At 41.7% G+C, this 15,341-nt stretch overlaps 2 protein-coding genes across 2 annotated transcripts; one reads left to right on the top strand and one right to left on the bottom strand.

Moving 5' to 3' along the window:
• The first annotated feature begins 84 nt into the window (after positions 1-84).
• On the top strand, positions 85-7,582 carry LOC102222797 (5-aminolevulinate synthase, erythroid-specific, mitochondrial). Its single transcript, XM_005808942.3, has 10 exons — positions 85-191; positions 1,284-1,632; positions 1,711-1,803; positions 1,918-2,140; positions 3,275-3,459; positions 3,696-3,875; positions 4,998-5,162; positions 5,938-6,206; positions 6,669-6,831; positions 7,084-7,582. The coding sequence occupies exons 2-10, from the start codon at positions 1,305-1,307 to the stop codon at positions 7,245-7,247; spliced, it is 1,770 nt and encodes a 589-aa protein (XP_005808999.1). The 5' UTR covers positions 85-191; positions 1,284-1,304; the 3' UTR covers positions 7,248-7,582.
• On the bottom strand, positions 7,425-14,602 carry ttc34 (tetratricopeptide repeat domain 34). Its single transcript, XM_023334319.1, has 8 exons — positions 14,378-14,602; positions 11,835-13,612; positions 10,711-10,933; positions 9,976-10,168; positions 9,637-9,803; positions 9,195-9,468; positions 8,847-9,064; positions 7,425-8,437 (listed from the first exon to the last, which is right to left on the bottom strand). The coding sequence occupies exons 2-8, from the start codon at positions 13,538-13,540 to the stop codon at positions 7,904-7,906; spliced, it is 3,315 nt and encodes a 1,104-aa protein (XP_023190087.1). The 5' UTR covers positions 13,541-13,612; positions 14,378-14,602; the 3' UTR covers positions 7,425-7,903.
• Between the last annotated feature and the right edge of the window lie 739 nt (positions 14,603-15,341).

The following is a 15,341-nucleotide window of genomic DNA, read 5'->3' as shown; positions in this document are numbered from 1 at the left end:
ATCTTTGCACCTCCCACACATACGCTAACAGCTCCCTGCCCGGCCCCTTTCCAGGCTGAGCCCCAGACGGCCCTTCAGAGGAACTCAAGATTGCATAATACTCTTTTTAACGTCTGACGTATAAGAGTCGACCCTCTCTGACTTTCTGCCTATATGCTGTTCTGAAGTTCGTCCTCAGTGCAGGTCAACAGGTGAGTTCACGGTTGCTTTTTTCAATTAATTAATTAATTAATTAATTAATTAATTAATTAATTTATTTATTTATTTATTTAGTTAGTTAGTTAGTTAGTTAGTTAGTTAGTTAGTTAGTTAGTTAGTTAGTTAGTTAGTTAGTTAGTTAGTTAGTGTTTATGTTTTGGTGAATAATTTCAGGAATGTACATATAAATATAAATGTATTTATATGTTATATTTAATTTATTTAGTAATTTAGTAAATATATTTGCTTATTTGATGTTTGTTTTTATTTGATAGTAACACAAGTGCATTTAATAGTCATTTATTTATGGTTGGTTTCTTAGATCATTTTACATTTTTATTTATTTACGCATTTGTGTTTTTTATTTTACCCAATAATACCCAAGCATATTTTATTTAATATTCATTTCACATTACAAGTGTCATTTGAAGAAACCATTATTATTATTAGTAGTATTATTATTAGCATTTTACCTTTTGGGGGTCTATGTGTACATAGCTGTATATGACTGACACCAATAAAATGTCAGGCATTAAGAAAACAAAACAAACCAAGCAGTTACTAGTTTTGATATTGATGGAGCGTTTAGGAACCCAAGGAAAGAAAACATTCGACCACAAGAAAAGGCCACAAATCCCTAGAACTGCTTTATCAGTTGACCACAGCAGATAGGGAGAACCAGCCTTTTATAAAACGAAACAACACACGGACATACTATTTAGAAAATTAAAACATTCATCAATCTTTATATAGTGATAAAGATTGGTCAATAGACTATTGAGTCAGAAACTCATTTGTTCCTGTCTTTATGAAATGTTTTGACAATAGATGAAAAAAGGGGTTTATAATTTAGAAAACTTTGAGTTTTGCCGTGATCAGCTGGCGATATCAGTCAGAACGGCCCTTGAGCATCTGCAGCATGCAGATAAGCAGCAGCTGAATGACACACCCTTGATTAGAACCTCCATGCTGAACCATTACACCACTATCATCCCTCTAGGGCTATAGTTTGTCTTCACAAATTCACTAAGACAATAAATTGTCATAACAGATGCAATAACTTCCTGCTTCCTGCCTTTCGTCAGAATAAGAACAGCTCCGGTACGATGGCAGCCTTTCTTCATCACTGCCCCTTCCTGAAGTCTGTCCCACATCCAGCTTTAAGAAGAACTGGAGCTGCTTTGCTGTCCCTGGCAGACCAATGTCCCATCATCGCTCGGCAGATCACCGTGAGCGGCACGTCCTCTCTGGAGGCCAAGCTGAGCTCCTCGCCCACCAAACGCAACGGCCAGCTTCCAACAGTGGAGCAAAAGAGGAAGTTTGCTCAAACCGCAACTCAGGTGGCAGTGTCTGCATCGAAGGGCTGCCCCTTCGTCAGCTCACAGATTGGGATGGTTAAAGCTAGCCCTGAGGTTCAGGAGGATGTCAAAGATGGTAGGGATTACGTGAATGTCACAAGTTTAACTCTTAATGGAAGCCAAGTTCACAAAAATGCACAAATTCCTCTCGCAGGTTTGATGACCTCTCTGTTGAAAGGTATAAAAGAGCCTGTGTTTTCAACTTCTCATCAAACCAGCATGGCCATCCAACTCAATGACAACATGGGTAAGATTTACCATTTCCAACGTGCTCTTTATTTAACATGATAAATTCCCGTCATACCTTAAAAATACGTTGTTTCTGATGGCTAATTTCATGTCAATGTGACCCACAAACCAGTTGGACCCAGTTATGATTATGATAGCTTCTTCAAGGAAATGATTGAAGAGAAAAAGAAGGACCACACTTACAGAGTGTTTAAGACCGTAAACAGGAGCGCCAAGCAATTCCCCCATGCCGAGGATTACTCCCTTTCTGGAAGAAAGGCCTCTCAGGTCTCGGTGTGGTGCAGCAACGACTATCTGGGAATGAGCCGGCACCCAAAGGTCCTTGGTGCCATCAGGTAGGCAGACAAAGCAACAGGTAAAAATTGTCTGTATTTTAGGTCTGTTTCTCTTACTGTTCGCTAATTGTGTACTACTAAAATTCAGAGAAAAACACAGATATTTTAGTAGTTTATGTGGGTCCAGAAACTGCACTGAGTTTGGAATACCTTCAGGAATCCATCATCTGTGTAACACTGTCTAAACAATTTGAAAATATTAATATTTCAATTAATATGTGTTTTTGTGAGTGATAACCCCTTTATGATCCTTTTAACTCTTGCGGTATGGGCTCCCAAATCACAGGCCTCAAAACTTTTCTAAAATAAAACAGACAACAATATGGGCATCCTTCTAAGTGTCAGACCAATCACCTCCACGCATCAAAAGGCATGCAGAAAATGCAACAACAACAATTGACATTTAAATTTGCAATAAAATTGACCTACACAAGGAACAATCGCTTCAATATAAATTTAAGTCCAAACTTAAATGTATCTTTAAATTTTTGACCAACATGTTTTTTCTGACTTAAAGTTCTATTAACAATTTGTAGCATCCCAGACCAAGTCAACTTGAACCTGATAGAGGATTTCTGGAGGGAGCTGAAAATTAGGGAGATGCCAAATACTGTAGGTCCTCTTTCTAAAATGTAAAAAAGAAAAAAAGTGTTTTTAATTGATACCTTTTTTTGTCTGTTAAAACAATGTGATCAGTTAACACCCTACAACTATAAACTTATTTCCTAAACCTCAGTTCCTCTAATGAAACTGAAAGGTTAATTTCCATAAATTAAAACAAAATATTATAACAGTTACAGATCATCATAGATCTACTTAAAATTAAAAATAGCACATTTTCTTTGATTAATTCAAAACTACTTTTTTTCAAATCCAACGAGAGATTGACGTTGCCCTTACCACATGTTAGCATGAGCTCATCCCTGCTAAAATCTAACAGGGATGCTTAGTACTTGGATTTTGCGTAGGCTTACAACTACAAGTCTTATGGTATTTTAAGTCAGAAGACACACAAACAAAAAAATTGCAAGGACCATTACTGTGGGAAAAAAAACAAATTGCCGTGTTTCATTGAGCCGGCCATTTAGATGAGATCATTTTCCAATCATTGTTCTTGGTCATGGCCGTCCTCAGAGACGCCCTGGAGAATCACGGTGCAGGAGCAGGAGGGACCCGGAACATCTCTGGCACCAGTAACTTCCACGTTTCCATGGAAAACGAGCTCGCCCAGCTGCACAAAAAAGATGCTGCTTTGGTGTTTTCCTCTTGCTTTGTTGCAAATGACTCCACCCTCTTCACTCTGGCAAAAAATCTCCCAGGTCAGTGGAACCCATGAGCTGGATGAATAAATTCAGTCGGTGACAGGAGGTCTGAGTTGGAGTTGCTTCATAACTGTTTTTGAAAAGCCATGTTTAGGACATAAAATAAATGAGGGATTTTACAACTGAACAACGGTTTTATGCACACTATACCAATCTCAACCATAGCCCCTGACCCCTAACTGTCCTATCTAGAGTAGACTCTCATTTCACGAGGTGTTCCCTCTGCCATGCAGGCTGCGAGATCTACTCTGATGCAGGGAACCATGCATCAATGATCCAAGGCATCAGGAACAGCAGGGCCAAGCGCTTCATCTTCCGCCACAACGACAGCCGACACCTGGAGGAGCTGCTGCAGCGCTCCGACCCGAAGACTCCAAAGATCGTGGCGTTTGAGACTGTGCACTCTATGGATGGTGAGTCCACTGCAATGATAACAAACTTTAATTTAGTCTATTCTCTACAGTTGTTTTTAGTGTGTGTGTTTTATGGTCGCTGTCTGTGTTTGGATCTGCGTCAGATGTTCACTTAGACATTTCTTTAACTTGGTGATGTTAACAACAATTTTGATTCCAATAATATATGTTGGCTTGTGGTCTGATTTGAAAACACAAAACTAAAACTTGTTTTGGTTCAGAAAGTTGTGGGATCCCTGCAGGATACCTTGAGATACTGTCTCAATCTTGAGCTAATTCGCTCACGTTATGAAGTCTCATGTTTTTAAAGAAAATTCCAAGTGTTTTAATTAATTAGAAATCTAAGTTTATTATTACATTACTGAGTTTTTTTTTGTTTTTTTTTTTGCTGCAATACCGAGTGTGGATCCTGAGGGTCTGATGAACAGGCTTTGCTCTATAATTTATTTATGCCTTATACTTGAATTTTAGGAACTTATAATAAACTAATTATCTGGTACAAAGTCTACTTTTCCTCTGTCCTGGGTCCGTTTTCCAGAAAATTAGCTCATCACACATTCTCAGTCTAATTTCATTCCATGAAAGAAAATGGTGGAACAGCTACAAATTAGCATATGAGAGGTTTTTTTGGTTTTTTTTTGCTAAACTTATTTCCAAACTGAAAGAGGAAATTATACTTATGAATTCTCCTTTCTTTGTAAAAAAAAAAAAAAGAAAGAAAAAAGCAAATAGTGGAGAGTTAGCATTGTGTTATTCACTATAAAGAAAATAATATTGGAAAATATGCCAGAATCAGTAATCACATTCAGAAATGCATAATTATGACAAGTTTATTTTTGTAATCAAGTTTTTTTTTTCTTCAACACCATCTCCAAAGTGGGAAGAAATTTTTCTCCAGCTTCATTCTCTTTTAGTAATATCGCACATTACTGAGAACTCTATCACACAGGCGAAGTAATTTTCAAACAAAATTCCTTAAAGTCATTTTGAAAAATATATACCAAGACAAAAATACTACGCTGTATTTGGCATACAGCTTAATTTATGCACAGTGATGATATGTGCAGCTACAGGGATCCACTGTTCACCTACACACAGCTAATTTTGTCATGCTTTTCTCAGGGGCCATATGTCCTTTGGAAGAGCTGTGTGACGTCGCTCATCACTATGGGGCCCTGACGTTTGTGGATGAGGTCCACGCCGTGGGTCTGTATGGAGCCCACGGGGCCGGAGTGGGAGAGAGAGACAACGTTATGCACAAGATTGACGTGGTTTCTGGGACCCTAGGTGAGTTCAGTTTGAATGTAGTGTTGTCTGAAATGCAGAAGTTATTAAGCTGCTTTGCTTTTTATTTACTTTGTGTTTTTGCATGAAAATGCTTCAAAAAGGCCCAGTTTTGATTTAAAAAAAGAAAAGAAAATTGTTTCCACACTTGCATCAGCCATCTACTGGCTGTCATCGGTAAATTGTTTGTCTGCTGGGCTTATCTCCCATGTGTAGACACTTGTATACAAACCGACACTGTCCTAAAGCCAAAATAACTGCAACAACTTTCTTCAAATGGCTCCTTTGGCACTGGTCAAATGAGAGCAGGACGGGTGAGCATCCATCGGAGGAGCAGAAGTTTTATCAGCTGGGTGTTGGTCCTCCTCCCTCTCTGGCAGCGATGATAAAGCACGCAGTTCATACTGAGTGTAACCTAAGAACAACTGCAAGTTTTCAGATAAACACCCATATAAACTAATCCTGGATTATACCATATGACCTTTTAATTTCCTTCCTGTTAGTGTGACCCTGTAAGTGGTTTACTTTCAAGCAAGCAACTAAAAAAAATTAAATACAATTGAAACCAAGATTTTTTTTTTTTTTTTAAACTGCTACATACATTAGCACTGGAGTGCATGCATGCAATACTGAAAATAAGTTTACAAATTATTTGGTAATTAAAATATTAGTGCTGTTAGTTTGAAAGTACTGTGTCTTGGGCTAAAAATGCAAACGTGTTCGTTATTTTACTAATTTATGTAGCTCAGACAAAATCCGTCTTCTCTTTCCGTTTAAGGAAAAGCCTTTGGTTGCGTGGGAGGCTACATTGCCAGCAGCGCCGCCCTGGTGGACACAGTGCGCTCCTACGCAGCCGGCTTCATCTTCACCACCGCTCTACCCCCAATGGTCCTGGCAGGAGCTCTGGAGTCTGTGCGGGTCCTGAAGAGTCCCGAGGGCCAGGTGCTGCGTAGGGCCCACCAGAGGAATGTGAAACTCATGAGGCAGCTGCTCATGGACAAAGGCCTGCCTGTCGTCAATTGCCCCAGCCACATCATCCCCATTCGGGTAGGAAGCTTTCCCTAACATTTAGGAATCGCAACATACAGCGTTTTAAGCTTCAGTAACTTTCCTCATAGATTTCACGTTTTGCCTGGTCTGTCCCTCTTATTACAACACATTTCCTGTGATTACACACCACCTCTTCAAGGTTTTTACACTCTGTCACTTTAGAACAACAAATTGAAGTATATTGGATTTTGTGTGAAAGACCAATAAAAACAATCACATTTGAGAAATGGAAGAAAAAGAATACACAAATTTAACAATTACGGATATACAGAGTTTTACATTATTTATTAGGATTAATGAGCTACAATACGGCTTCCCACAAAACACAGTTTAACTTGGAGATCAAGCATCCAAAGTCTATTAATTAATTCCAAGTCATTACCACTCAGACCCTTACAGACAAAAGCTGAATCTGCCAGACCAGTCGCTTAATTAAAGTGTTTCTGTCCTGTTTTCCAGGTTGGCAATGCTGAGCTGAACACCAAGGTGAGCGACATTTTGCTGGAGAGACACAACATCTACATCCAGGCCATTAACTTCCCCACGGTGCCTCGTGGGGAGGAGCTGCTGCGCCTGGCTCCGTCTCCCCACCACAACCCCAGCATGATGGAGGACTTTGTGGGTGAGTGAGTGTGGATCTCTGCCGCAGTGAGGTCAGAGGCATACGAGTTCAATAAGCTTAAGAGAGGACACAACGATTGACGATGTAAATTGGGAGTATTTTTACAGGCCTATGGTTAGGTACGCAGGTATGCAAACTAACCCAAAAAAAACAACACTATTGTTGCAAAACTTGCTTTAGGTTAATCGTAGAAGTAAAATAGCTAAAAAATGTTTTTTTTTTTTTTTATGCCACTTTTTTTTGTGTTCACAGGGAAACTCATGGAGGTTTGGCAGGAAGTGGGTCTGCCACTCAACAGCCTAGGCACGGCTTCCTGCAACTTCTGCGACCGCCCACTACACTTTGACCTCATGAGCGAGTGGGAGAAATCTTACTTCGGCAATATGGAGCCCCAGTACATCACTGTGTCTGCTTAAAAACAAAGTCTATGCTCTGTCTCGTCACAAGCTGCGCAGTCGAAGCATAACTTTAATGAGTGCTACCGGGTTTTCGCAGACAGGCATATTAATGCACAGGCAAAATTAAACTAAAACTAAAACCCAGTATTTATTTTTTGGGCTTTTCTGTATTTTATTTTTACATATATATATATATTTTTTTGGCTTTTTAATGAGTGTTTTCTGCCGTGAATATGATTAAAGAAACGCCTCCAGCATTTTAAATACATGAAACCTGCACATTTGGCACTTTCTTAAATCTCCTGTGTTAAGTGTTAAGACAGTTTGAAATAAATATACAGGTTTGCAGTCTTGCTTTCAGTAAAACAAGCATCTATTGTTTGTTACAACAATGTCATTGCCAGTGCTCTATGGTACATGTATATACAATAACAACATTATCTGACTGTGCTGTTTGGTATCTAAAAAAATAATACATTTGCATCATATTAAACATTATTCCGTCACGAAGACACTGATTCTAAAATTAGGCTGAACTTGGAAGACACAGGGTGCTTTGAATTACCATGATTTGTCCTATAAGGACTTAGATGATGCTTTATCAGTTTTATCCTTCCTCCAGCAGATAAATACCATAAAGGCTTCTGTGTCCACCTGAATCTTTTCTATCAGAGCTAGTTGACATTGCACGGGCTGGCCACCTCTCGTTTGACCCTTGCTCTCAGCCTGCGTAGCTCTGCGTTTTCACTGTCCACAACCAGGCCGCCTTCAATCAGAGTCCAGGCCTTATCGAGCTGCTGCTCCCCGTACTGCTGCAGAGCCGCTCGCATGAAGCACTCAGCCAATCGCTGCCTTCCCAGACCTGCCTCTACACACTGAAGGGCCTGCTCCCTTTGGAGGCCCAAAGCTTGGGTGAAGTCTTCCAGAGCTGCTCCCTCTCTGGAGCAAAGCACCAAACTGTGGCCTCGCCGACACAGATCCTCCACGCAGATTCTGGGGTCGTCTGAGCAGCTAGCGTGTTTCTGGATAACGCCGTCCAGGTCAGCTACCGCCCGCTCATGAAAGGCGAGCTGCGCGAAGCAGGCGGCCCGCTGGCGAAGGTACTGTAACCTGCGGTGTCCCGTCGCTTGTACTGCTACTGTCAGGAGAGCGAGAGCTTGATTCCACTGGCCAGCCGATGACAAAATGCCGGCTTCCAGAGCTGCTGCCTGTTATAAAAACAGAGAAATTATTTCTCTCTAACCTTGTAAAGTTTATCAAATGAAAAACTAGCTGCAATGATTTTAAAACAAATCATTGCAGTTAGTTACAGTGCAAAGCTATTCACGCCTGTAGAACTTTTCCACATTTTCTCACAAATGATGCTTGACTATAGAGGTTAATTCTGTTTTCTAAGGAGGCTTCTAAAGCTAATAATTTATTATTAGGTGTCAGATTAGAAGGGGCTAATCATAAACACATCGCACTTTCATTTGCCTTTCACTTTACATTTATGCAAAGTTATGGTGAAAAAAAAGTTTAAGAAAAAGTTCAACGATATGAATTATTTTCCAAGTCAGCGTATATGAATAAAAGCTTTGCTGCAGTTTCCCTCAAGTATCTTGCACAAAGGCTTACCTGTGCCATGCATTTTCGCTGATTAAATGGGATCAGAGCCAACAAGAAGTCCAGAGTAGATGAATCTTTCTCAGTGACTTTGCTGAGCCTGTAGGCTGCGCTACTCCTGTCCTTCTGCTGCCAGGTCTCCACCACTCCCAGCCTGGCCTGGGCCGCTGCATCCCTCGGTTCCTGGCCAAAAACCTGGCAGAGGTGGCTGGAAGCTGCCTTAACATCACCTGAAGGAAACAGACAAAAGCAGAGAGTTACAACATGTCTTATTATTAACATCAAACTCGCCAGGAAATTCTGTTTGATACCATCAAGCTCCACTATTCTCTGCACAATTTGTCAAAGATGCTGTCCCACCTTTGGCTAAAAGTGTGTCCACGTAGAGAAGATGCCATCTGGGGTCTCTGCTGTCTGTCCTCATCAAAGCGCCACCAATTATGAAAGCCTCCCTCAGCTGCTCATCGTGGCAGGGAACCGACTGAGTGATCACGGTGTTTGACAAACTGGTGCGACAGAACTGATGCAGCCAGTCACAGATCAGCTTCCGGGCTTTGTCTTTGAGTGACAGGATCTCTTTGACGACCGTGTCGGCTTTTATCTGAAGAGCAGTGAGGATGTCGTGAACACATTCCTTGGTGAGAGGAGGAGACAATTGTGACACTGTCAGTTGATTGCGTTAAGACAAATATATTTTATTATTTCCCACAAATGTTGATGTCATGAATGAGCATTGTTGAGCCACTGATAACTTTTTAGTAGCTTTTTATAAATAATTGCCATTATTTCAGCTGAAAAATACCTTTTGCTGGTTGAGCATGAGGTATGTGAAGCCCCTTCCACAGAGAGCCGGAACATGTTTCTGATGCTCCTTCAAAATGGCACTGAAGTCAAAGATGGCCGTCTTTCTCTGGCCCAGTAACACGTAACACCTCGCTCTTTCCAACAGCGAATCTTCTGCCTCCGCACCTAAAAAAAAAAAAAAGAAAAAGGAGTGCATAATTTTCAAATTGTATTAATTTATGCTACTAATTTAAAACAAATCGTGATTTTAATTCACGTGTCGCCGAAAATGTATTTGGTCAACAATATCAAACGGACTACTACAAAAAATCAAGAACTCTTTAGCAGAGCTGATCACCAGAGGCCATGATAGCAATAGAGAGGTACGCCACAGCTTCCCTGACAGAACTCTCCTCTGTGGAGGCGTCCAGGATGCGTTTAGCCGCTGTGTGGCAGTGTCCCTGCAGCAGCGCTCGGTCCTTCTGTTGTGCCACAGCCAGCAGGCTGCGCAGGCAGCTGGTCTCCCCGCAAGCAAGGAGCTTTTTGAGCAGCTGAAGAAGAAAAGGATAAACAGTAAATGTAGAAATAAACGTCGTAGTAATTTGATGAGAATAGATCCTGGGATAGAATTTAGAGGTGTGTTTTTAGTTGGATGGCACCCTCAGCAATCTCTCCCATCCCTCAAGACTTAGAATGGCTGGGAGTTAGAGACAATGTATAAAATTAACAAACAAGCTACAAATATTTAGCCGGTGCCTTACAGCTTCCTTGAAACAGAATTACAGATGACTGGACTGACTAAGAACCTCCTGCTGCTAATTTGTAGACGTGTGGAGGTGTAGGAAGGTGAAATGAAACAGGAAGAGATTTAGTTTATTTTTCTGCCGAGTAACCAGATTTGATCAACTTCTTATAAATTGGGAAATCTAATTAGAGGAGTGTAAATGACTTCTTGTGGGGCTCCATTTTATGAATCATTTGAGACAGTGTATAGCAAGCTGTTTGGGCAAAATTAAAGGATAATCAAGTTTGGTTGATAAAAGTTGAATTTCCTTGCCCAACAGCAAAAGAATTACAAAATTAACTTCTGTACCTGATTGGCGTCATAGTGAAAGCCCCTGTGGAGCTGCAGGAGTGCGAGGCGAGCCAGGAGAGGAGCCCGAGGATTGGGGGAACCCACAGACAGCAGTAACCTGTAGGCCTCCTCCACTCGCCCAAGCTGGTACAACACATCTGCTGTGAGGATGTGAGGCCCGTCAGCATGGGGCTGAAGGTCCATGAGCAACCCGGCCAGAGAATGGACACCAGTAGGAGATCTAGTGTGCAAGGCAACCAATGATGCAGCATAACTATGAAGACATCGCACTAAAAACATGATTATAAAACAATGTTTTACGAGAAGGTTTGACCTGCTATATTTACATTCATGATCTTGTCTAGGGCTGAAACGGTTAATCAAATTTATTATGATGAAATGATTATTGAAATAGTAATTGATTAATTGTTAACTGGAGTATACAGACTAAAAAAAAGACAATTTGCTGAAAGAACAACACTCAGAGCTGTGATTAAGCTAAAACTGTTGTTGCATCTTGCATTTAAGATAATAATAAAAAAAACTTTCTCTGCAAACATGTTCTACCCTTAACTCTTCAAGTGGCAGTTTTAGCTTCACCTGGTTCAAATTCTGTTTAAAAACAACTTTTGCTATCAATTAATCAGAAACAAAATCACAAAATCAGCCCCACACTATATTGACATCAACTCAAGCACAAGGAGTGAAATTTTTACATGTTAATGTTAGAAGTATTTTGTAGCTGCAGATGCATCCATTGCTTCAAATGATCAAGCATGTGCTGAAGAAATGTCATGCTATTGCATTTTAGGCAATAAAATGTGTATTTTCTTATTTAAAAAGGTATTCAATTATTTGTTTATTTGCCTTTTTAATGTATTTCTAATACTGAACAAGACAAAATACTGTTGGTAAATGATAAATCTGCAGACGGGGCAATTTTTATTATCCGATTATTCGTCCGAATTATCGATAGAATAAGGTATTACAAAAATAATTGTTAGTTGCAGCCCTAATATCATAAGAGTTTGTACCAAGATATTTACAAATATCTACGAAGCTGCTACCATGATATTACTTCTCTTTTTCTTCCTCAAAACGTGTGTGAACCAAGCACCCTGTCAGTGGGACAAATGTCATACCCTGCGCTGTGGTTTTCTCTCTTTGATGGCGCCTGAAGCTGCCCCTTATGTTTTGGATGCTGTGGATCTTCACTTGAACCGGACTCGGGCTTGTCCTTTACGCACCCCTCCAGCATGACTCCGCCCTGCTCGAGCAGGACTGTAAACAGCAGACCCCTAAAGTTCCACGGCACCAAGCAGCGGACTGTCAGAGCCGTTTCCCGGGGATGCAGCCTGCTGGCTGTCATGTAGTCCAGAGCTGTGAGGTAATTTGACCCAGCCATCATGCGCAGCAGCCCCCTGCCACAAAGTGCCCGCACGCAGCTGGACGGGTGCGGCGTGTTGTGCTCTAACACAGCTTGAAAATCTTCTAAGGCCCCCTTGTGGTCCCCAGAAAGAAGCCGGGCGTATCCACAAAGAACTTGGACTGTGTTTTGATAGCTCTGTTGTCCCTGGGCAGCAGCTAGTTGGCTGCAGATTGAGAGAGCCTCTTTGTGCTCCCCTCTGAGGAGCAGACAGTCAGCCAGCCTCACCCGCAGCTCTCTGCCTCCTCCATCAGGCTCCAAATGGCACAGAGTGCGTAGGGAAGTGATCACAGGGTCCAGAAGCTCTACTCCCTCTGTAGATCTTAGGTCGGCGCGGATAAGGACCCTCTCTCTGAAGCCAGACAAACCCCTCTCAGCCTGCTGACGCAGATGGTTGCGAGCTGCCGTCCCTGTCCCGTAATCGGTGAAGAGCTTTTTGAAGTAGGCTCTGGCAGTGGCAGGGTGGATCTCAAACGCCTCTCCCAGATCTGTGCAGTCCTCTGCCGTTTTGCCACCTACTGAGAGACAAGCAGCTGCTCGACAGGTTAAGAGTCTGGCTTTCCTCTCTGGACCACCCTCAGGTAATTCGTCTGCAGGCTGTGGTGACAATTTCTGATGTAAAAGAGAAGTGTAGATCTCTGCACTTTCCACGAACCTACCCGTCAAGAACAAATCTGCTGCTTGAAGTTCCTGTATTTCTCTGTCATCAGGGGAAACGGCCATTAAAAACTCAACCGCTATAGAAGCATCCTTTACATTTATTGCATTCTTCTCCATTGGGGTCGCTGACCTCTTGTTATCTAATGCAACATAAGGACATATAGGCATTATTTGATCTTTGAAGGCTTTTACTATTTTGGGCAGGTGTGCAGCTTGTCTGCTACGGACCAGTGAGGCTGTTTCTAATTTGTTATACCGATAAGCTGCTAGGTAAAGCCGTAGTCCCTTCGAACTGTGAGGCTGTGAAAAGAGGCAGGCCAGCGCTCGCGTTATCTCCAGCAACACCTGAGTCGAACCTTCCTGATGAAGATTACGTTTGCCTTCGAGCAGAGCTGTGCAGCGTGCAAAAATCTCCTCACAGCCAAGCCCGCCACTCTGGAGGAGGGATTCCATTTTAAAAATGGTGGCAGACAAATTGTTGGGGCACAGCGTTGACAGGAAAACAGCCGCAAGGCCCTTATTGATACCCTCAGCTGACTGATTGTCCCCATGACCGTTCAGCCAGCCTTCTAGAGTAGAGATGACCTTAACCAGTCTGGACCTTTCAAGTTTCCTCATGTGGGATACAGCAGAGGTGGCATGAGTACTGAAGGCAGACATGTACAGCGTCGTGGCCTTCCCCGTGTTTCCACTTTGAAGGAACCTGTCTCCATCTGCACACAGCTCCGAAACATTGACTCGAGGACAAACCAAAGCAGTCATGCTTAGATGTCAGTCCCTTTCTCTTCTCTCCTCTCTTCAGCTGTTCATACAGTAAAGTCCTGCGAAATCCCACTGCGAAAGGGAGAAAAAGACTATTTTTAATAGTGCACTGATTTAGAACTTCACCAAGTATCAATTACAAGATATATGTCTGTGACTGTGTATAGGCATTTCTGAATACAGCACCGCTTTTGAACTGTTGCACATTCAACCCCATCTACTCTGATAAGTCTGAATAAATCCTGAGCACCCTGTTCGTTCTACAAATGCGCTGTAACACAGACTGCTACAGGAGATCCTTCCTGCCCACAGCCATAGATCTGCATCAAGTCCTTGAAGAACCATGAATAATATGAGTTACAACAAAATTTAATTTCCCTTTGAGATCAATAAAGTATTTTTTTATTTGAATTGATTTAAAAATTATGCTGAAAATAAAAAGGAAAAAGTCTGCTTCTAATCTGGCTTTAAAAAAAACATCTTAGAGCGCCCCCGTGTGGTTTCTTTGGCTTACATTAACCCTCTTTAAGACATTTTGTTTCACCACCAAAAGCCAACAAAAGTTTGTACTTTCATAGTGAGCAAAACCACCAACCCACCTCTGTGGTAGCCTTAGCCTTGTTTTGATTTATTTATTTTTGTTCTCTTTCACTCGGGTTGTAAACAACCCGAGTGCAGGCAACCCCGGCCCCACTTATGAAACTGAATCGCTGTGGGTGCGTGGTTGCCACGACAACGCGAGCGAGTCCCAATAGCAGGGACTCCAGTGTTTATTTTTTCGAAGATTTAGCAATTAGGCGATAGACAGAAAGTGGGCGAAGACAGAAAGGAACTGACCGCGATAAGCTCCGCATATCGGTGAAGCATTTCCTCGCTTTGACTCCTCTCTCTTCTCGGAACGGGTCAGTTCGTTCGGCAGTCGTTTTCAGGAGCTCGGCTCGTGGTTGCCATTGGAAACCACAGACGCCCGCTCTCAGACTGTGATAGGCCGTGGGGTTTGCGAGTGGACAGGAACCTCTCTGTGGTACGCTTATCTCAGAGCTAAAGCTGATGTAAAAATAGGAAGAGTTGCAGAGAAAGCAAAACATAAACTAAAAGATCATCAGTTTCCTTACTGCAGAAAATATAGAAAACATATATTTTTGTGTTGGCATTAGTATTTAAGCACATGTTGGACCCATTTAATGACCTCTAGATGTTAGAATTGGTTTAATTCAGAAACACCGAGGGGTCATGCCACAGCATCTTAATCAGATCTTAAAGTCTTACATTTAAGGCCACTTTAAAACCATTTAATTTTTCCTCCTTCTCTTCTTTTTTCTGTTCTGAATCATTCAGAGGTGGACTTACTGGTGTGCTTTGATAAACTGCATAACTGCATAGTCCAAATGCACTCTAACTCAAGATTAAAATTATCAGCTTTCAAGATTTTAGCTGGAGAGCAGAATTCATGGATTCATACCTTGAGGCAGTAAAGCTGCCCCAGACAATCATGCTATTATAATTGTTCTTTAGTTATCACCTGGTTGACTCTTCATTCCTCTCTGAGTAATCTTAGTCGACTGGTCGCTCATGAAAAAGCTTCTCCAATATTCAGCTTTCTTCTCACTTTAAGTCACTGATGTCGCAAATGGTTAGAAACAGCTTTGTAACCCCTCTGTCTACAATAATTATAAATGACTTTTTTTCTCAACTTTTCTTGAATTTCTTTACATTGAAACATGACGTGTTTTTACCCCACTTCGTTCGCCAGACTGTTCCTATTTTAGCGACACATTACGTCTGGCAGTAAATATCGACC

Source organism: Xiphophorus maculatus, chromosome 1 (genome assembly GCF_002775205.1).
Source record: "Xiphophorus maculatus strain JP 163 A chromosome 1, X_maculatus-5.0-male, whole genome shotgun sequence".
Classification (NCBI taxonomy): domain Eukaryota; kingdom Metazoa; phylum Chordata; class Actinopteri; order Cyprinodontiformes; family Poeciliidae; genus Xiphophorus; species Xiphophorus maculatus.
This window is presented reverse-complemented; position numbering and strand designations above follow the sequence as displayed.

Bases quoted from the DNA above. Each gene is read 5' to 3' on its own strand.
- LOC102222797 (XM_005808942.3), top strand. From the start codon at position 1,305: ATGGCAGCCTTTCTTCATCACTGCCCCTTCCTGAAGTCTGTCCCACAT. The intron at 1,804-1,917 runs GTAAGATTTACC...CCCACAAACCAG, and splicing joins CCAACTCAATGACAACATGG to TTGGACCCAGTTATGATTAT. The intron at 3,460-3,695 runs GTCAGTGGAACC...TCTGCCATGCAG, and splicing joins TCTGGCAAAAAATCTCCCAG to GCTGCGAGATCTACTCTGAT.
- ttc34 (XM_023334319.1), bottom strand. From the start codon at position 13,540: ATGACTGCTTTGGTTTGTCCTCGAGTCAATGTTTCGGAGCTGTGTGCA. The intron at 9,804-9,975 runs GTGATCAGCTCT...TTTTTTTTTTAG, and splicing joins TATTGCTATCATGGCCTCTG to GTGCGGAGGCAGAAGATTCG. The intron at 8,438-8,846 runs GTAAGCCTTTGT...TTTTTATAACAG, and splicing joins AGCGAAAATGCATGGCACAG to GCAGCAGCTCTGGAAGCCGG.